This window comes from Hemitrygon akajei, chromosome 3 (genome assembly GCF_048418815.1).
Source record: "Hemitrygon akajei chromosome 3, sHemAka1.3, whole genome shotgun sequence".
Taxonomy (NCBI): Eukaryota; Metazoa; Chordata; class Chondrichthyes; order Myliobatiformes; family Dasyatidae; genus Hemitrygon; species Hemitrygon akajei.
In genome coordinates this window covers 67,392,079-67,414,399 of record NC_133126.1, presented here as the reverse complement: position 1 = coordinate 67,414,399, position 22,321 = coordinate 67,392,079, and the positions used below count along the sequence as shown (strand labels likewise).

At 43.3% G+C, this 22,321-nt stretch overlaps 1 protein-coding gene across 2 annotated transcripts in view; it reads right to left on the bottom strand.

The window, feature by feature from the left end:
• prkd1 (protein kinase D1) overlaps nucleotides 1–22,321 on the bottom strand; it is a 323,070-nt gene that overhangs the window by 108,842 nt on the left and 191,907 nt on the right. For both annotated transcript variants that reach the window (XM_073040080.1, XM_073040082.1), the window contains exon 3: nucleotides 20,738–20,869. In XM_073040080.1, coding sequence (XP_072896181.1) covers nucleotides 20,738–20,869 — 132 coding nt within the window. The remainder of the gene's footprint in view (nucleotides 1–20,737; nucleotides 20,870–22,321) is intronic.

The following is a 22,321-nucleotide window of genomic DNA, read 5'->3' as shown; positions in this document are numbered from 1 at the left end:
CCACCATTCTCTGTGTGAAGAAGCCCCCCCTAATGTTCCCTTTAAACTTTTCCCCCTTCACCCTTAACCCATGTCCTCTGGTTTTTTTCTTCCCTAGCCTCAGTGGAAAAAGCCTGCTTGCATTCACTCTATCTATACCCATCATATATACCTCTATCAAACCTCCCCTCAATCTTCTACACTCCAGGGAAAAAGTCCTAACCTATTTAACCTTTCTCTGTAACTCAGTTTCTCAAGACCCAGCAACATCCTTGTAAACCTTCTCTGCAATCTTTCAACCTTATTAATATCCTTCCTGTAATTAGGTGACTAAAACTGCACACAATACTCCAAATTCGGCCTCACCAATGTCTTATACAACCTCACCGTAACATTCCAACTCTTATACTCAATACTTTGATTTAGAAAGGCCAATGTACCAAAAGCTCTCTTTACAACTCTATCTACGTGTGACGCCACTTTTAGGGAGTTATGTATCTGTATTCCCAGATCCCTCTGTTCTACTGTACTCCTCAGTGTCCTACCATTTACCTTGTATTTTCTACCTTGGTTTGTCCTTCCAAAGTGCAATACCTCACACTTGTCTGCATTAAAATCCATCTGCCATTTTTCAGCCCATTTTTCCAGCAGGTCCAAATCCCTCTGCAAGCTTTGAAAACCTTCCTCATTGTCCACTACACCTCCAATCTTTGTATCATCAGCAAATTTGCTGATCCAATTTACCACATTATGATACAGATCATTGATATAGATGACAAATAACAATGGACCCAGCACTGATCCCTGTGGCACACCACTAGTCACAGGCCTCCACTCAGAGAAGCAATCCTCCACTATCACTCTCTGGCTTCTCCCATTGAGCCAATGTCTAACCCAATTTACTACCTCTCCATGTATACCTAGCGACTGAATCTTCCTGACTAACCTCCCATGCAGGACCTTGTCAAAGGCCTTACTGAAGTCCATTAGACAACATCCACTGCCTTCCCTTCATCCACTTTCCTGGTAACCTCCTCGAAAAACTCTAATAAATTGGTTAAACATGACCTACCATGCACAAAGCCATGTTGACTCTCTCTAATAAGTCCCTGTCTATCCAAATACTTGTAGATCCTACCTCTTATTAGTCCTTCCAATAATATACTTACTACTGACATCAAATTTACTGGCCTATAATTTCCTGGATTACTTTTAGAGCCTTTTTTAAACAATGGAACAACATGAGCTATCTTCCAATCCTCCGGCACCTCACCCGTAGATACCAACATTTTAAATATATCTGCCAGGGCCCTGCAATTGCAGCACTAGTCTCCTTCAAGGTCCAAGGGTATACCCCGTCAGGTCCTGGGGATTTATCTACTCTGATTTGCCTCAAGACAGCAAGCACCACCTCCTCTTCAATCTGTATAGGTTCCATGACCTCACTACCTGTTGGCCTTATTTCCATAGACTACATACCAGTTTCCTTAGTAAATACAGACACAAAAAACCCATTCAAGATCTCCCCCATTTCTTTTGGTTCCATACATAGCCGACCACTCTGATCTTCAAAAGGACCAATTTTATCCCTTACCATCCTTTTGCTTTTAATATACCTGTGGAAGCTCTTAGTATTGTCCTTCACCCTGACTGCCAAAGCAACCTCATGTTTTCTTTTAGCTCTCCTGATTTCTTTCTTAAGTATTTTTTTGCACTTTTTATACTCCTCAAGTACCTTATTTGCTCCCTGTTTCCTATACATGTCATACATCTCTCTCTTCTTCTTTATCAGAGTTCCAATATCCCTCAAGAACCAAGGTTCCTTATTCTTATTCACTTTGCCTTTAATCCTGATAGGAACATACAAACTCTGTACTCTCAAAATTTATCCTTTGAAGGCCTACCACTTACCAATCACATCCTTGCCAGAGAGCAACCTGTCCCAATCCACGCTTTTTAGATCCTTAAAAAACACAAAATGCTGGCAGAACTCAGCAGGCCAGACAGCATCTATGGGAGGAGGTAGTGACGACGTTTTGGACTGAAACCCTTCATCAGGAGTGAAGTAACATGGGATGGTCGAGGGGGGGATAAGAAGTGGGGAGAGGGATGAAGTAGAGAGCTGGGAAGTCACACAGCTACCTGGACTATTCCTCTTCCCACCCTGTCTCTTGCAAAAATGCTATCCCCTTCTCACAATTCCTCCATCTCCGCCACATCTGCTCTCAGGATGAGGTTTTCTTTCCAGGACGAAGGAGATGTCTTTCTTTTTTAAACAAAGGGGCTTCCCTTCGTCCACCATCAACTCTGCTCTCAAATGCATCTCTCCCATTTCCCGCACATCTGCCCTCACCCCATCCACCTGCCACCCCACTCGGGATAGGGTTCCCCTTGTCCTTACCTACCACCCCACCAGCCTCCAGGTCCAACGTATAATTCTCCGTAACTTCCGCCACCTCCAACAGGATCCCACTACCGAACACATTTTTCCCTCCCCCCCCTTCTGCTTTTCGCAGGGATCACTCCCTACGCGACTCCCTTGTCCACTCGTCCCCCCCATCCCTTCCCACCGATCTCCCTCCTGGGACTTATCCTTGTAAACGGAACAACTGCTACACCTGCCCTTACACTTCCTCCCTCACCACCATTCAGGGCCCCAGACAGTCCTTCCAGGTGAGGCGACACTTCTCCTGTGAGTCGGCTGGTGTGGTATACTGTGTCTGGTGCTCCCGGTGTGGCCTTTTATATATTGGTGAGACCCGACGCAGACTGGGAGACCGTTTCGCGGAACACCTACGCTCTGTCTGCCAGAGAAAGCAGGATCTCCCAGTGGCCACACATTTAAATTCCAAGTCCCATTCCCATTCTGATATGTCAATCCATGGCCTCCTCTATTGTCAAAATGAATCCAAACTCAGATTGGAGGAACAACACCTTATATACCAGCTGGGTAGCCTCCAACCTGATGGCATGAACATTGACTTCTCTAACTTCCGTTAATGCCCCTCCTCCCCTTCTTACCCCATCCCTGACATATTTAGTTGTTTGTCTGTTCTCCATTTCCCTCTGGTGCTCCCCCCCTCCTTTCTTTCTCCTGAGGCCCCCCGTCCCATGATCCTTTCCCTTCTCCAGCTCTGTATCACTTTCGCCAATCACCTTTCCAGCTCTTAGCTTCATCCCACCCCCTCCGGTCTTCTCCTATCATTTCGCATTTCCCCCTCCCCCCACTACTTTCAAATCTCTTACTATCTTTCCTTTCGGTTAGTCCTGACGAAGGGTCTTGGCCCAAAACGTCGACAGCGCTTCTCCCTATAGATGCTGCCTAGCCTGCTGTGTTCCACCAGCATTTTGTGTGTGTTGTTGTTTGAATTTCCAGCATCTGCAGATTTCCTCGTTTATGCTTCCTGCAGTTGTCTGCTATCTCTCTCTCCAATTTTCGCTGACTACTGGGTGGTCTATAATACAACTCCATTAATATGGTCATACCTTTCCTGTTTCTCAGCTCCACCCGTATGGCCTCAGTAGTCAAGCCCTCTAATCTGTCCTGCCTGAGCACTGCTGTAACATTTTCCCTGACTAGCAATGCCACCCCCCCCCCCCACCCTTCATCCTTCTGCCTCTATCATGTCTGAAACATCTAAACCCTGAAACATTAAGCTGCCAGTCCTGCCCCTCCTGTAGTCCAGTTTCACTAATGGCTATATTTTCGTAATTCCACATTGTCAATCCACACTCTCAGCTCATCTGCCTTCCCCACAATACTCCTTGCATTGAAATAGACACACCTCAGAAGATTATTACCACCACACACAACCCTTCTATTTGTGACTTTGCATGAACTTTAACATCATTTATTTTCACCCCGCTCCACTGTCTGCTCTGCCACAAAGGTTCCCATCTCCCTGCAAATCTAGTTTAACCCCCCCCCCCCCCCCCCCCAATAGCACTAACAAATTTCTCTGCAAGGATATTGGTCCCCCTGTAGTTCAGGTATAACCCGTCTCTCTTGTACAGGTCCCACCTGCCCCAGAAGAGGTCCCAATGATCCTGAAATCTGAAATCCTGCCCCCTACACCAGTTCCCTCAGCCACGTGTTCATCCGCCAGCACATCCTACTCTTACCCTCACTGGCACGTGGCACAGGTAGCAATCCTGAGATCACCACGCTTGAGGTCCTGCTTTTTAACTTCCTACCAAGCTCTCTATACTCACTCTTCAGGACCTCTTCACTCTTTCTCCTACGTCATTGGTACTGATGTGTACCATAACATCTGGCTGATTTACCCTCCCACCTCAGAATGCTGTGCACGCGATCAGAGACATCCCTGACCCTGGCACCCAGGAGACAACAAACCATCCAGGAGTCTCTGTCACAACCACAGAACCTCCTGTCTGTACCTCTAACTATCGAGTCCCCTATCACTACAGCTCTCCTCTTCTTCCACCCTCCCTTCTGCACTGCAGAACCAGACTCAGTGCCAAAGATCTGGCTGCCGCAGCTTGTCCCAGGTAGGTCATCACCCCCAACAGTATCCAAATCGGTATACTTGTTGTTGAGGGAATGGCCACAGGGGAGCCCTGCTCTGCCTGCCCTTTCCCCTTCCCCTCGCCTGACAGTAACCCAATTACCTGTGCACTGCTCCTTCGGCATAACTGCCAAAGCTACTATCTACAAACTCCTCATTCTCTCGAATGATCTGAAGGTCATCCAGCTCCTGCTCCAGTTCCCTAACGCAGTTTGTTAAGAGCTGCAGCTGAATGGGAATCTTTTCACATTTCAATTGTTCTGCACTAGACTTAGAGGACAAAGCCCAGCTTTCAAATCTTTAGCTCCCTCCTCCAGCTTGGGCTCCTGTAAGTACTGCCTAGCACAGAAGAACAATGCAAAAAAACCCCAAGTAATTGGTGTCCTTCAAAGTTTGTGTTGCTTAGACCAGTCCCAGCAAATCCAAAGTTACACTTCGGTGGCTCGACTGATTTATTGTCTGATTTATCGACTGATTTCCTCTGCTATTCCAGACTGACGGTACAACTATAGCTTCAGAGGAGCTGGAGGAGAAGAGAAGGAATGACTGATGGTGACAAAGAGCTGGGGGAGGGTGGCGATATAGTCACCATCTCTAGATAAGTGAAAATAAAAAAAAAACAGTACAACATAGAAACAAGGGATTATGCTGACACTAGAAATACAGAGCTTTACTCACAAAATGCTGAAGAACTCAAGTCAGGTAGTATCTACAGAGGGGTATAAATAGTTGATGCTTCAGGCCAAAACTCTTCATCAGAACTTGAAAGATAAGGGGAAAAAGCCAGAATAAGAAGATGGGGGAAGGCAAAGAAGTACAAGCTGGAAGGTAACAGGTGAAGCCAGGTGAAGGGGAAGGTGGTTGTGAGGGGAAAAGTGGAATGACATGAGAAGCTGGTAGATGATAGGTGGAAAAAGTAAGGGCTGAAGGAGAAGGAATCTGATTGGAGACGAGAGTGGACCATGGGAGAAAGGGAAAGAGTAGGAGCACTAGAAGGAGGTGATGGGCAGGTGAGGAGAAGAGAAGGGATGAAAGGGGAGCCAGATTGAGAAATGGAAAAAGAGAGACGGTGGAGGAGAAAAGTTACCAGAAGTTGGATAAATCAATGTCCCTGCCGGCAGGTTGGAGTCTACTCAGATAGAATATGAGGTGTTACTCTCCAACTTGACAGTGGCTTCATTGTGACAGGAGAGGAGGTCAAGGACCGACATGTTGGAATGGGAATAGGTGACCACCAGGAAACCCTGCCTGTTATGACAGACAGAAGAGAGGTGCTCAGTGAAGCTGCCCAATCGACGTTGGGTCTCACTGGGAGCACTAGATACAATAAATGGCCCCAAGAGACTTGCGGGTGAAATGTTGCCTCACCTGGAAGGACTGTCTGGGGTCCTGAATGGTGGTGAGGAAGGAGGTGTAGCACTTCTCATGCTTGCAGTGGTAAATGCCAGGATGGAGATCAGTGGAAAGGGACAAATGGACAAGGGAGTTACGTGAAGAGAGAACCCAGCTGAAAGGGAAGAGTGGGGGGGGGGGGGGGAAGCGGAGGGATGGGAAACATGTGTTTAGGGATAGGATCCCATTGAAGATAGTGGAGGTTACGGAGAATGAGAAAATGAAGTATGGATGCTGGAGGCCTGATATCAGAATTAGAAAATGCTGAAAACACTAGATAGTCATATAGGAGAAGAAACAGAGTTAACATTCAGGTACAAAAACATTTATTGGATAAAGAGAGAGCAGCTTAGTTTATAGTAGCAGAGGTGAGGGAGAGATGGGTAGAACAAGGGGAATATCTCTGACAGTGTGAGATCAGATAGATTAATGTGACAGGAAAAGTACATTTATGATTATTTGTCTGTATTGTGTGTTTCTAACAGCAAGATCATGACATAAGCCCAGAGTGTCAGACTATATTGATGGTGAGAGAAAAACTGAGCCAAAATCAGAGATTGATAACTGGCAGAAAGGGTCATTTCTAAAAGCAAACGAAAGAGAAATTTACCTAAATTGCAAAATTTGGTATTGAGTTTGGAAGGACATAACTTGCCCAGATGGAAGCTGAGAAGTTCATCAAGCATTCACTGGGCCTTGTTGTAACACCGCAAGAAGCCTCAGACTGAAAGGTCAGTTGGGAATGGGATAGAGGATGAACGAGGCAGTGACTGGAAGATCAGGGTAATCTCTGCAGGCTGAATACAAAAGAAACATCCAATCTGGGATTGGTTTCTCCAAGGTAGAGAACATCACATTGTGAACATAGAATACAGCGCATTAGATTGAAAGTGCTGGTGAATCACTGCTTCACCTTGAATGGCTTTTTGCATCCATGGGTGGAGGGAAAAACTGAGGGAATAGGACTGGGGTTGCATGGGAAGTGCTCTGAGGTGGGAAGTAGTATGTGGGAGGGAAAAACAGAAGAAGGAGTGATGAAAGGAGCAACTGCTTGGAAATATTGAAAGGGGAGGAAAAGGAAACGTGTGTCTGACTGTGGAATCTTGTTGAAGCAAGCTGAAATTGGATAGAGCATTCCAGTTGGATTGGAAGCTTCTGAGGTGGTGATGGGAGCAGTGCTGCAAATAAATAAGATATAGTTAAAGGTTCTGTCCACTATGGCAGAAGGTAAGCCACAATTTGAGAAGAGGAAAGATAATTCCAAGGTCCCCTGTATGAAAAACTTTCAAAAACAATATGACAGAGAAATGGATGACAAGATTTCCTCAGTGTCTATCACTTAAAAGTACAAGGGCAGTAATTGCAAAATGAACTTCATTCACACAAGATCCCATCTTTGAAAAACAACAAACCATCTTATATGTATACTATTTTGAAGCTGCCCATCCCTCAGAACTTGGCTGAGGTTTTTTTCCACCACAAGCTCTGCACGATGACATCCAGACACCTCCCTCTAACCATTAGTGGCAAGTTATCAGATCCGCTTTCAGCAATACACACTTCCATGTGAAGTGACAAAGGCTTAAGTCCTCTTAGTGACAGAATTCCTATGTTACCATTTGTCTGTTGGTAATGGCCACTTGAACTTCAATCCTGAAGAAAACAACCCAACATGTCAAACCCTCTTATACAGGCAAACAATGGCAAAACTTCACAACCATTGGCTAATCATCCAGGAGCATACCCTGGTGTCTGTCTTTCACGGCCATTCCAAATAGGGTTCCTTCCATGACTATTGCCAAGGCTGCAAGATGGCTATCTTGTAGAAGTCTGCAGATGTAGCTAAGAAGAGCAACTGTAAATTGCTCATGGTTCTGATGGTGAAACGTGGAGGCAGAAAAGGGCTCCAGATAATGATAGAATCTGATGGGACACTACAGGGAAGGGGCAGTGGGAGAACCCTACTAGGTTGGGTGAGATGGAGACCATCCCCTCACCGCATTTTTCTTTCCCTTCCTCCACACATTCCATCTGCCTATTAATTACATATTGCTCCCACTGGGTGACCTCACCCTATTGTTCCCATCTGCCCACTTTATCTCCTTTGGATCACCAGTATCCTGAAGAACTACCAGATTAGAACCATCCACAAAGCTGCAAGGAAACTTAGCTCCCAGCTTACGCAGGTCAAAGATGACCTGGAACTCGGGACATCTGGCGTTTACAGGGCTCCCCGTGAATGTAGAGTGGCAAACATCAGCCAGATGGGGCGCATGGTGGAAACCCGCATTAAGGAGCACAGTAAGTGTATCAATTTGGCTTACCCAGAGATAATTGGCAGTAGCAGAATACAGCATTTGCAATGGCCATAGGATTGACTTCGATGGCACAAATATATGTTGCTGTGCCAATGGCTTTTGGACCGCCTGGTGAAGGAAGCCATTGAATCAGGACTAGAGAATAAGAATTTTAACAAAAATGAAATTCTCACTTGCTCTAAGTAGGAACTGGAATTCGACTGTAAACATGGTGGGACTGCAGAAATCTGATTGGTTGAGGACCAACCAATCAGGAATGATGGACGACAGGGGGTATATACCACCGGATTAGATGTGCCTAGGTATCATCCCAGGTGAAGATGGCAAAGTTTATCATTAAAACATCAGTTAAAATCAACACCTGCACCCAGATGGAAACCCAAGAAAAGTTTATTTGTCATATACCCTGGGAAAGCACTGGACCCCTTTTACATCTCCTTAATTTTGTTCCATGCTCCACCTTCCTTTTCTGTTAGATTCCATCAACAGCAGCCCTTTGTTGCCTTCAACTATCACATTCCAGCATCTGTCACTATTTCCACACTTCCCTCCTTCACCTATCACCTGGATCCAGCAGTCACTTTCCAACTCTTGCTCCACCCCTACTCCTCGTCTCATCTCGTCTCTATCAATCCAGAGGGAGAGTCTTGGCAAAACATCGGTTTTCCAGTTCCCTCCACAGATGCTGCTTGACCCACCAATTCTTACAGCAGTTTGTGTATTTCTCAAGGTTCCTACATTGGCGGTCTCCTGTATTTCTTCTTGATGCCATCCGCCTGGGCTAGCTCACTTTCAGACATTTTCAGAGTGCCAGTGATGGAATTATCGTAACAGGACAACAGTTTGGAAAATTCCCATTCCATATGTAATCTAGCACAAATTCTGTACTGATTCGGAGGGTGCAAATGCTGATTGGTTCACCTATCTGAACACAATGCCATTTAAAACAAAGGTTAAATCTCCTGAAAGAGTTTAGATACACTACACATCTTGTACTTCAGGCAGATGCATGCCATCACTGGCTGCCTCTTTTAAGGCAGCTTCAGTGAGCCTTGACAAATCAACCACCAAAATTGCTACTTGATAGATGTTATTTTATAGTGTCACTGAACATATCTAAAACTGGGTCACAGTCTTCAGCCATTACTTTACAAAGCATTCCTGCCAATAAAGCGTTTTAAATTCCTGGAATTCCATCACATTTATCAGAAAAATGACCATCTTGTGACCAGCCCATGCTTGATTTAAGATTCAAGATTGTTTAATGGTATTTTCAGTACATAAGTGTAAGGGAGAACAAAATCATCATTACTCTGGCTCTAACGCAGCACAAAGAAAACACAATAAGATAAAGAATACAACAATAATAAAAAGCAATAAACAGAAATACATAAGATAGCTATATGCATAGATAGATTGTATGTCCATAAAGTGACACCAGACACAGGAATGTCTGTACATACGGTGACTAACAGGAAATGATAAAGTAGTGGTGGTTGGGGGTGTGGAGGGTGGGTTAGTGGGTGGAGTTGTTAATCAGCCTTACTGCTTGGGGAAAGTAACTGTTTTAGAGTCTGGTGGTCTTGGCGTGAATGCAACATAGCCTTCCCCATGATGGGAGTGGGACAAACAGTCCATGGGCAGGGTGAGCGGGATCCTTCATGATGTTACTGGCCTCTTCCACCTTTCTGTATATATGTCCTTGATGGCAGGTAGGCTGGTGTCAGTGGTGTTGGCAGCTTGACTACCCATTGTAGAACTTCTCCGTCCACTGAAGTAAATAATGAAAACTGTTCCTGTAAGTGATTACTGGTATGATTAATACAAAGTCAAAACCAGAATATTCCAGCTGCTTTGAGGTGTAATTCCTGTAAAAATATACTTAAAAGAACTTCATAACCTTAAGCAATGCATTCTACATGACCACCTTAGTGTGGCATTTGATCCTAGGTTATTATACAACATGATTTTAATATATTGAGGATCAGAGTGGAGAGTACATGTGACATTGATTATCTGCCACTAACTGAAACTTGGTTAATGTTACATATTACAGCCTCTGATCAGTATTGAACAGAATTAATAGGTGGAGGATTGGTAGGAGAAATTTTAACTCTTTTGGATTGGTGTGCAGTGATGGAGATTCTAGAAATGATGAAACTTCTAACTGAGACAAGTTACCCCAGCCACCCAGGCCACTACCAGATCTCCATCCATCACAAACAGATGAATAATCCACTCTTAAGAGGGTGGTCAGGAATGATGATGTTTAAGTTAAACTCCAGACTCAGAAAACAGCAACTAAAGGGACCAAAAACTACTGGATCCACCAACTCAGTACTTCTACAGTACAGCTTGAGGGCCAGTAAGTATTCCAACTGATCTCACCATTCTCTTTTGCCTGGAAACCTATTTTAAGAGACAGTGGTAGTTTCTCTGAGAGACCCTCAAAATTTCAGTGACTGGACCTTCAGAATAAATGTTGTAGAGAATTCAAGATTAAAGTGGAGAAGTTATAGGAGTTATTAAAAGAAAGTGAGAGCTTGGTCAATAGCATCTTATTGGAGATTACTACATTAGAGTAGTTGAGGAATGGGAGGAAATGGTTTAAGTTGGCGCCGGTACCTGGCGACTCCACGTGTGCTGTCCCGAGCAAACTGCCCTCTACACTCTCCTATACCCGAGAAACCCTTCTAAACCTCCAATTTGCTACATCTAGCAAGATCAACAACACCCTGGCGAAGCTACTGACCCAGCTGGAGATCACCAACATGCCAGAATTGCTTCAACTCCAGACCGTACCTGGACCCGATCGTCGAGGCCTGGTCCGAGGTCCACCACATTCCCGGAGACTCGCGGCCTGCTACCGTGTTGGAGCGCCTGGAGACACGGCCCATTCCGATCAGCACCTCTCCGAAGCAGACGACAACACAGAAGTGACGTCGGAGACCTCAAGGTACTCCAGACACTTCCACGGAGTGACCACTGTAGAGTTCTGTTGGTGGCAATCCACAGCTGCTGGAAGTGAGGCCTCCGCTGCCTACCTCGGAAATCGAGCCCGGGGCTCGGCTGGAGCAGAGGCCTCTGCAACCATGACTCAGTACACAGACTTATTTCAGCTGGCAGCCCGGCCCTCTGGGATTAAGTGTTGGCTTCGGGGCCCGACCCGATCGACAGCCCGGGCCCCCAACAGTTGAAAGTGGCAGCGGAGCCTCCCCCGTCACTCGGCCCGACCTGGAGCGCCCGATGATGCGACCCGCCAATCGATCCCTGCGGGACACGTCCACCAACCTCAAAGAGCTGCCAACAACACACTGCATCGATGGAAACCTGGAAAGATGCACTATTTACCGAGGAAGCGTGGGAAAAGAGCTGGGCTGCTGGTCAGATTGAAGCGGAGGGGCTTTAGGGTCCCTCTGCCCACCATCTTACTAGCTAATGTGCAAGCCATAGAGAACAATGTGGATGATCTTAAAGGGAGACTCACCTACTGCAGGGAGATGCAGAACTGCTGTGTATTCTGTTTCACAGAGACCTGGCTTTCCCCTGCCACCCCCGACTGTGCCATCCAACCAGAGGGATTTTCGATCTATTGGATGGACCGCACGGCGTCTTCAGGCAAGACGAAGGGAGGTGGTGACTGCCTACTGATCAACACTGCGTACTGCTTGGACATAGTGTCACTGACAAGCTCCTGCAGTCCGGACCTGGAACCCTGTCGGTGAAGTGTCGTCCCTATTATCTGCCACGGGAATTCGCCTCGATCATACTGACAGCGGTCTACATTCCCCCCCAGGCGGACGTGGAGTGTGCTGTGAATACACTGTATGCCAACATCAGTGAACTTGAGACCAGGTATCCGGAGGTTTTGCTCATTACAGCCAGGGACTTTAACCAGGCCAACCTCAGAAAAGCGCTGCCAAAATTATACCAACCTGTCTCCTGCTCCACTAGAAGCCTGAATATACTTGACCACTGCTACACAGCAGTCAAGGATGCCTACCGTTCTGTCCCACGACCTCACTTCGGAAAATCGGACCATCAGGCTGTACTCCTCCTCCCGGCTTACAAACAGAAACTGAAGCGGGAGGTCACGGTGTCAAAAGTGGGGTCGCATTGGACAGAGGAAACGGATGAGGTCCTCCGTGATTGCTTTGAATCGGTGGACTGGTCAGTATTCAAGGACTCAGCAGCTAACCTCGATGAGTATGGCTCAGCTGTCATGGACTTTATCCGGAAATGCACAGAGGACTGTGTGTCTTGCAAGATGATCCGGGTATTCCCTAACCGGAAACCTTGGATGAATTATGAGGTCCAGTCCCTTTTGAAGGCTAGAGCTGCGGCTTTTAGGTCCGGGGATACCAGTCGCTACACGGAATCCAGGCGTGAACTCCAGAAAGCCATTAAGGGTGCCAAGAGGCAATATCGAGACAAGTTGGAAGCCCAGGCTAACCAGAGGGATGGCAGTAGACTATGGCAGGGTCTAAATGAGATCACTGGGCGCAAAGAAAAGGCTGGGAATATCAATAACTGTAGCGCTTCTCTTCCTGACGAACTTAACATATTCTACACAAGATTTGAACAGAAGAGGAGCGTCCCGCCCCCTCCGGATGAACCAGACCTGGTGGCATCAAGATTCATCGTCACTGAGGAAGACGTTAGAAGAGCCTTTCTGAAGATAAATCCAAGGCAGGCGACGGGCCCAGATGGCATCCTGGGATGGGTTCTCCAGGCCTGTGCAAGCGAGCTAGCTGGAGTGTTTGCTGACATCTTCAACTGCTCCCTGTTTCAGTCTAAGATCCCCTCGTGTTTTAAGAAGGCAACGATAATCCCGGTGCCAAAGAAAAGCAAGGTGGCATGCCTGAATGACTGCCGACCTGTGGCTCTGACATCAATTGCTATGAAGTGCTTCGAGCGATCGGTTATGGCACACATCAACCATAGCCTACCAGTCAACCTCGACGCTTTGCAATTCGCCTACCGGAGCAACAGGTCAACAGCAGATGCCATCTCTCTGTCACTACATTCCTCCTTAGAACACCTGGAGAATAAAGACGCATATGTAAGGCTCCTTTTCATCGACTACAGCTCTGCCTTTAATACCATCATTCCAAATAAACTGATTCCTAAGCTCCGGAACCTGGGTCTTAGCATTCAGATCTGCAGCTGGATCTTCAACTTCCTCACAGACAGGACCCAGGCTGTAAAAATAGGCGACAAGCTCTCCCCTACAATCACTCTAAGCACCGGTGCCCCACAAGGCTGTGTACTCAGCCCCCTGCTGTACTCACTGTACACCCATGATTGTGTAGCCAAGTTTCCATTGAACTCAATATATAAGTTTGCTGATGAGACCACAATTGTAGGCCGTATCTTGGGTAATGATGAGTCTGAGTACAGAGAGGAAATTAAGAACCTGGTGGCATGGTGCGAAGACAATTACCTATCCCTCAACGTCAGCAAGACGAAAGAATTGGCTGTTGACTTCAGAAGGAGTAGCGGACCGCACGACCCCATCTACATCGATGGTGCGCAGGTGGAACAGGTCAAAAGCTTTAAGTTCCTCATTCACAAATGACCTGACTTGGTCTAACCAAGCAGAGTCCACTGGCAAGAAGGCCCACCAGCACCTTTACTTCTGAAAAAGCTAAAGAAATTTGGCTTGTCCCCTAAAACCCTCACTAACTTTTACAGGTGCACCGTAGAAAGCATTCTTTTAGGGTGCATCACAACCTGGTATGGAAGTTGTCCTGTCCAAGACTGGAAGAAGCTGCAGAAGATTGTGAATGTAGCCCAGCACATCACACAAACCAATCTTCCATCCTTGGATTCACTTTACACCGCATGCTGTCGGAGCATTGCTGCCAGGATAATCAAGGACACGACCCACCCAGCCAACACACTTTTTGTCCCTCTTCCCTCTGGGAGAAGGTTCAGGAGCTTGAAGATTCGTACGGCCAGATTTGGGAACAGCTTCTTTCCAACTGTGATAAGACTGCTGAACGGATCCTGATCCGGATCTGGGCCGTACTTTCCAAATATCCGGACCTGACTTGCACTACCTTACTTTCCCTTTTCTATTTTCTAATTATGATTTATAATTTAAATTTTTATTATATTTACTTCGATTTGTACTTCAGGGAGCGCGAAGCGCAGAAACAAATATCAGTGTGATGATTGTATACTCTACCATCAATTGTTTGGTGACAATAAAGTAAAATAACAGTAACAGTAACAAAATATGAAACCAGATGGAGCAACATCTGTTCATCTTTTTCTATAAACACTGTGAATAAGGAAACAATGCTCTTTAAAATGTTTAAAATGAGACAGGAATGAAAGTGACAACTTTAATTCTCCATCCTATTCCAAATCTGATTCCTCCCCTTCTGACCTCCTGCACTATTATAACAAGATCCAAAGCAAGTTTGAAGAACAACACTTGACCGATTCATTACAGCTTTCTGAACCTGATATTGATAAAGGTAATTGATTTATGTTACGGATGTGGTCCTTTTTGCTTTAAGTTTTTTTTTGTGATACAGTCTGGCCCACTTGACATGCACAACATCCCTGCATTTCTCAACATTGCATATTCCTTTACGTTATCATCTGCAATGGTCAATTATAATCAAGGTGGTGCCAGGCTGTGGTTGCTGTTGTGATTGTGGCTCATACTGAGTTGATAAGAATAGTTTTGGGGACAGAGAGTGGAGTTAGCCATCTGGTTAGGGTTGGGGGAGTTAGAGGTCAGATTAGGGTTTAACGACAGAGATTTGGAGGAGTTAGAGGTGAGGCCTCTACTCCGTGTTCAAAGTCTAGTGATGTTGACACGGGAACGAAGAACTTGAAGGACAGAGATATGGACAGGTGATAAAGAACATTTGTGGAATTTGGGCTGTCACAGGCCTGCGAGTCCCAGGATTGGACGCCCATGTGAGAAGGAGGCACGAAGAGGAACAAGGGCTGGTGAGTTGGTGTAACCAGAGAGCTGTGCCTGTCACTTGACAGCACTGCCCTCACCTGGTCGGAGGTCACACCACATGCCAGTCAACATTTTGCCCCTCCCAACTAATCAATGCACACTTAACCATTGGCCACAATTGGATTAACTCGTCTAGCACCAAGCCATTGGCACCCCCCCCCCCCCCCGGTGAATCACCTGGGCTGGACCCTCCAGCCCCCTGATCTATAAAGGGTGGTACATGTGCTTGGCTTGCTCTCTTTTTGCCATCCTCGAGGGACCACCCTGCTTCACTCCAGGCTGAAGACTGCAGAACAGCGCTGGAGACACGTGGTAAGGTGTGCACTGAATAGGGTTGTGGGAGCGTTTATTGTTGTCCCTGTACCAGAGAGCCGTGCCTGCCCGTAGTCAAGGGGTGGCAGGTATCGTAGTTACTTTTCCCTTGCTTGTATGTGTACCTGTACTCTTTCCCCACACCATTTTCCCGTGTATTGTACTGCTGACCCGACTTTTCCCACGCTTGTCTATTCTAAGCATGTTTGTGCAAATATTGCAGCCGCTTGTGTTGTTCCCAAGCCTTTCTCCCCTTGTAAATAAACTCCTTATTATTAAAACTGTGTGTCCAGAGCTCTTGCCTTTGAGACCCAAAGAATCTGTCTCATTTCCATCACAACAGTTGGCGAGCCCAGAGTTCGAGCCTGGAGTTCAGGGTGTTGTCATCGGCTAGTTCAGGGGTCAATACTGAGGTCTGAAGCCCAAAGGTCGATCAGAATGTCAGAAGTCGCCATCCAAATCAGGAGAGCGAAGGCCGGAGTCTGGAGAAATAGGTTTGTCCTGGAGTTGGAGGTCTGTCTGTTTGTGAAGGTGGGTAAGTATGTTGGGAGGGTGGTAGGAAGGAAGGGACTTATTTAGCATTGTTGTTTTGTTGCTTGTTGTGTTCTGAGTTGTTCTGCCAAGCATTGTGGGCATGATATGTTGGGAACCAGAATGTGTGACAACACTGCGCCCATCACATCCTTAGGTGTGTTAGTTGTTAATAAGAATGACAAATTTCACCGCATGTTTACATGTACATGTAATAAATAAATCTAAAAAACAAAGTGTTGGCATTGGAGAGGGTCCAAAGGAGATCCACGGGATTGATCCCAGGAATGAAAGGATTAACAAATGATGAGCATTTGATGCCTCTGGTCTTGTAGTCGCTGGAGTTTAAAGTTCGGGGGGGGGGGGGGGATCTCATTGAAACCCATCAAATATTAAAAAGGCCAAGATAGAGAAGACACGGAGAGGATGTTTTCCATGGTGGAGGAATCTAGGACCGGGGGCATAGCCTCAGAATAGAAGGATGTCCCTTTAAAACAGAGATAAGGAGGAATCGCTTTAGCCAGAGGGTGGTGAATCTGTGGAAGTCATCACCACAGAAAGCTGTGAAAACCAAGTAATTGGGTATATTTAAAGCAGAGGTTGATAGGTTCTTGATCAGTAAGGGTGTCAAAGGAAATGGGAAGAAGGAAGGAGAATGAGGTTGAGAGGGATAATAAATCAGCCATGATTCAATGGCAGAGCAGTCTCAATGGACTAATTTTGTTCCTATTTGTTGTGGTTTTATGATCTTAACTGCTGCCATTAACTCTTTAATTACAATTTATCTCTACAGAACCTCTGGCTTCATCAATCATTGAGATTCACTTAGCCCTACTTTCTCTGCAACACAAAACAAACTTATTTTTCCTGTCTTTCTCAGTTCTGCTGAAGGGTCTTCAACTCAATACATTAACTTGATTTCATTTTCTACAGATGCCACTATACCTGCTGAATATTTCCAACATTTTCTGTTACTATTTCAATTGGGATTTGGTTTAATGGCCTTGAATAGGTAGGTGTTAAAGTCCCCAACAACTCCATTGTTTTTAGATGTGTTTATCCCTTTTCAGTACTTAACTCATTCCCTATTAAAATATGTTCATATTCCAAATGTTGTAAATTACTCGAGGTCAAAGGCAAAGGAGCTGAAACTGTACTATAATCAGTGTAGTCTGTCAAATCTGACAGATATTGCTGTTCTCCTCTCTGTGGCACAAACACGGCTTCTCAGTTTTAAAGGAATGCTTGATATAAAGTACTTGAATATAGCATTTAAAACCTGTCATCTGTTTTCAAAAAATAATTTTGAAAACCCATCACATACGATTAGTAGAGACTGAATAGTGGCATTGTACCCATTGGAGCTAATTAGATGTTATCCCAGAAAATTGTACATACTGTTCATGCTTAAACAGCAGAATATAATTTTAATCAATAGTCACAGCATGACAAAAATTGAAGTCTAACCCTATGCTTTTGGAAAAGGCAGAGGCCTTTGTGTAATTTTTTTTAACAAAGGTGTTCAAAGACATGGATGACACTTCAATGGATAGATGTAATCACTGCATTGTGAATTATGTCATTGTTGATAGTGTTATTCTGCTTAACGTTTTTGTACATTACACACTTCAATTATTGAGGAAAGATGGCAGAAAAGTTTGCAAAAATTACTGAGCAAATCACTGATTCATTAATAATGTGATAAAATGTTGATGAAGGCTTTTAGTTTTATAAATATTTACATTGGATGTTCTATGCTACATGCTGACATACTGGTATTATTTTGATAAAAGCATGAAATAGTGAGTAAGGATAACACGTAAAGCAATTGCACGTGGACAAGACATTATATAACATACCAGTTATCTCAGTTTCATTAGAACATGTAAAGATCAGATTACTTTAAGACAAGTCTAAAATAAATTTCTAATTCAAAATGTTTCCCTTATATAAGTAACTGAGAACACTGATTTAGAGTTCATAGCTAAAATATAATCTTTAAAATCTGAAATTACCATTGTTCCTCAAAATTTATACATTAGATTAAAGTTTGAATTCATTTTACACAAACTAGGTTTTTATTCCTTCCTGTTACATTGGCATTAAAGTTTGTGATATTCAAAAGCGAACTTGATTATTCCTCTCAAGTTATAATCCAGCTTCCTTCTATGAGCTCATTCCATGCTCTCACGGTAATATCATCCTACTACAAGCTTGATTCTCACCACTCTGCAACTGTTTAAAATGCTTAATAACATGTGCTTAGGAAGTCAGAAAGTCTGATAATGCTACTTATGCATGCCAATCAGAGATGACACGACTGCAATCATTCTGGATTTATGGCATCCTGTTTCTCCGGTTTGATCCTCGATTCTGATTTGAAACGGGTTTGAAAGAGAAAATAGAATCAGCCGTGAGCAGAACAGACTTGATGGGCTGAATAGCCAATGTCTACTTGTATATCTTATGTTCTTCTGTTTTGTCAGTGTTCCAGGGTGCAAATAACAAAGGGAAAGTGTTCTTTGTAACTATGATCTCAATTGTTCAAGACATGCTGCAGCACTTCATTTTATAAATAATGTACAAACCAAATAATGTTATAAGAAGATAAATAACTTGTTTCTGGGTACTATTTTTGTCTACTGCTTTTACATGGTCTTTTAAAGATTTTTCTCAATAACTAAAAATTGAAACATTCAAAATAATGTTTTAGTTCAAAGATTTGTCTTTCAAAGTACACATTTGAAAGCAATAATTAAATTTTAGCAACAAAATTGCTTTCCTCATGTATTACCTTCAACAGCATTTTCTTTGGTGGTCTTAGTATCTCCCAAAATAGTTGCTTTACATTTTCTATTCTTACCAAATCAGGTGGCTTAGTTTTCTGAAGTTGATCTGCATTCTGAGTACCTCCCCTGTACATCAGCTCCTACAGAGTTTGTTGCATTCATGTTAACTTATTTTTTATTGTCAGTTACAACCTCAACTTATAACACAATCTATTTAGTCGTTCTTCAAAATTAAGAAAAGCCAAAATAATATTTTCAGAACTATATAATATATAATTTAAATTTATTTATCTATTTTATTATATGAAGTTTCAAAACATGAACATATGTACCAATTACATTAGCTCATGTTTGTATCACTCCACAGCTTATATGCATAATTTTTCTAAACTTTGAGGGAAAGATAACTCTAAAGTGTATTTTCTCTTTTTATTTGGAATCTTTTCAGAAAACAAATCAGCTTAATTTTGATAAAAATAGAAAGAAACAAAATTATTAGTTCTTCTATTTTTTAGATAAATGCAAAATAGAGGTTCTTAATTTACTGATGCCCTAAAAATACACAGAGGAAACAAAAGAGAATCAGCTGGGATATGTAGATATAAAGAGTCAATCTTAAAAGTCAATCAAACATTCATACCACAGCTGCCAAACCAGAGTTGTTTTCACCTTGCAGCACACTCAAGCCAATGTGATCAAGATACCAGACATTAACCGATAAGCAAAGCCTCTGTTCTAGCCCCTTTCGAAAAGTATCAGAATCCCAATGTATGTTGCCAATAATTAAGACCTCTGTTCCATAACATGCCTAAAGCCTGAAATTAACTTCACTGTTGCTAATTCCCACTGCTCTTGCCATTAATGCTAAATATTAAATAAGTAACCATGCACTTGGCATCTTCCGTTCCATCTTGCCACATTTATTCATAGCATTGAAACTGGTTTAGTCAGATATACAACACTGACTGCTGAAGAAATACAAGGCAACTCATTTATAGTATTGAAAGAATAATGTACCAGAATTCAATGCCATTTAATGACAACGGCTTTCATCTTTGTCTTCAACTTGCCTACCACAGAAGATTTGCTAATATGTGAAAAGGCTCTCAAACATCAAACCCAAGACTGAATTGTCAGTTGTAGGTGGCATTTTCAATAGAACTCTTTCTGTAAAGATAAAAAGCTGTCTGAAAGAACAAAATGTCTGTGCCTGTAGGAACTGTAAAGATGTTAAATGAAAAAGAGGAAAAGAACATAACACAATCTCATCACATTCTCTTGGCTCGCTGCTTAGCAGACATTCAAAGGTGTGGTATGTACTGACTGAGGTCTTACTCACTTCACACAGTCTTCTCAAATCAGAGTTTACCAGCGTCAGAATTTTTCAGGCATGTAAACTCTTTTCCATCAGGCCAGTGTATAGTATATGGGAGAAGGAATGCATACTGACCAGTTTTCGGCCTCACAAAGGGAAGCCAAAGTTGGGGGAGACCTTTTTGCTCATGCTTCAAAACAAGGATCATGCCATAGTTGGATCTTCACCTTACAAATGTCACAATAGTTGTAAGATGTGAAATAAAACTGCACACAGGTTCTGGTAAGAAATAAATTCACCCTGCATTTGGTGAGGCATGATTGGGTGGGTTAGAAGCTGATCCCTTGGGTGAAAATGCAGAAGCTCCAGTCAAATTATTTGAAAAAAGGCAGGAGATTGATATCAGACTACAAGAGTTTGGTTCAGTGTGATGGAGATGAAAATAAAGGTAGTACATTTGAGTTTGTACATTTGGTAGTACATTCGTTAGTTTGTTGGTGCATTGCTTTCGACCATCTTTCCAGGAAAGCCAGTTTTTGAAACAAAAATGAATGAAACTATATACTTATATATCTTAAAATATAGATTACCTTCGCACTTGAGACCCTGTCGTACTAATCCCCACAGCATCTCTCCACAGTGATCACAGAATGCAGGAGCTCTGTAGGAATGGACAAACAATGCATGCGGTCGGATTTGGAAATCTTCAAACGTTGCCGCAGCTGCGTAAAGAAGGAAAATTTAAGCATCATGCAATGAGAACTGCAGTTGTTTATTAAACATTAATTTATCAATGGTGTTTATTTCACAAAGGCTTCAGAACTATTTCCTATACCCACTGATGTCAAAAACACAAAGGATGATAGGATTTTGTTTTTTCTCTCTAATTTAATGAACACCTTTTTAATTATTGAATCACAAGTGGAATTAGTGAAACTGATTTGTGATACCAGTAAATAAGTCATTTGGGTTACTGCCTCTGTTGAAATAGGCAGGAAAAGACTTAGATACTGATTATTCAGAGACAGTAAGTGGATTAACGGAGGACAGAGTGAAACGTATGGAGTGATTTCCATGGACCCAGGATAGTGACTGCAGTGGTGATGGACACAGCAGCTACTTTCATTTCAATGGTGAAAAAACTTCTTGAGCTTTTCAGAGCTACATTCATCAGGCACCTAAAGAGTATTCCTGAGTTCTGACTTGTGGGTTGCGCACGATTGTCCACAGTGGAAAGTATTTGGGAGGTGAGGAAGTGAGCCATTCACCATGGAATATCCAGCTTTTGACACTCTAGAAAGCATAATATTAATGTGATTAGATCAGTTGAGTTAATCAACCTTAGTACCTTTCCATGGCAACAATCAGCTACATTTTATTATAAATAAAAATAATAATATAAATAACAGAAGTGTATGAAACAAGAACAGATATGTAATTTTAAAATTGGGGTTTAATATGTCTGTACAACCTGGTCTAATTCCATTAAGTCTATTTCATCCACATACCTTAATTATTGCGCAATGCCACAGAAGATCCGCTAACATTTAGAATACATAAATAAAAACTGTTAGTACAGCCAGGTTTATGGTTACTTATTGCCCTGCCCTGTTGGTGTATTTTTGTTTTTCAATTAAAAATTGATGCTGGATAACTTATTTCTGAACAGGACAAAGAGACAAAAGCAAAACACTCTCCAACAACACACCACATCGTCTTCTAGAGTCATACATACTCTCATACATTTCACTCCTAAAATGCTATCTCCCAAGTGAAATACTTCAGCCGCTGAGAAAAAAAAGATGAATCGTGTGAACAAAATGTTGACGTTTTCTGTCAAAGGTTCTTTGATTAGATTTCAAAAGAAGCATTATAAAATATCCTCATCTTTCAGCCACGGGGATAAGTAAAAGTTAATATAATTTATAATTAGAGGAACTTGATTTAACATATTTAGCAATAGCTTTCTGCATTTATTGTTGAAGTAGCTAATGAGTAGAATAGGATACCCTCGACCAACCATTTCGAAGAATGACTGGCATTTAGTTCTTTTGATCATATTCCTCTAGGTACGTGGATGTAAGGGGAAAGGAGGGCTATGGTCCTGGTGCAAATCAATGGAGTAGGCAATTCAAATGGCTTGGCATAGTCTAGAAGGGCTGAAGGGCCTCTTT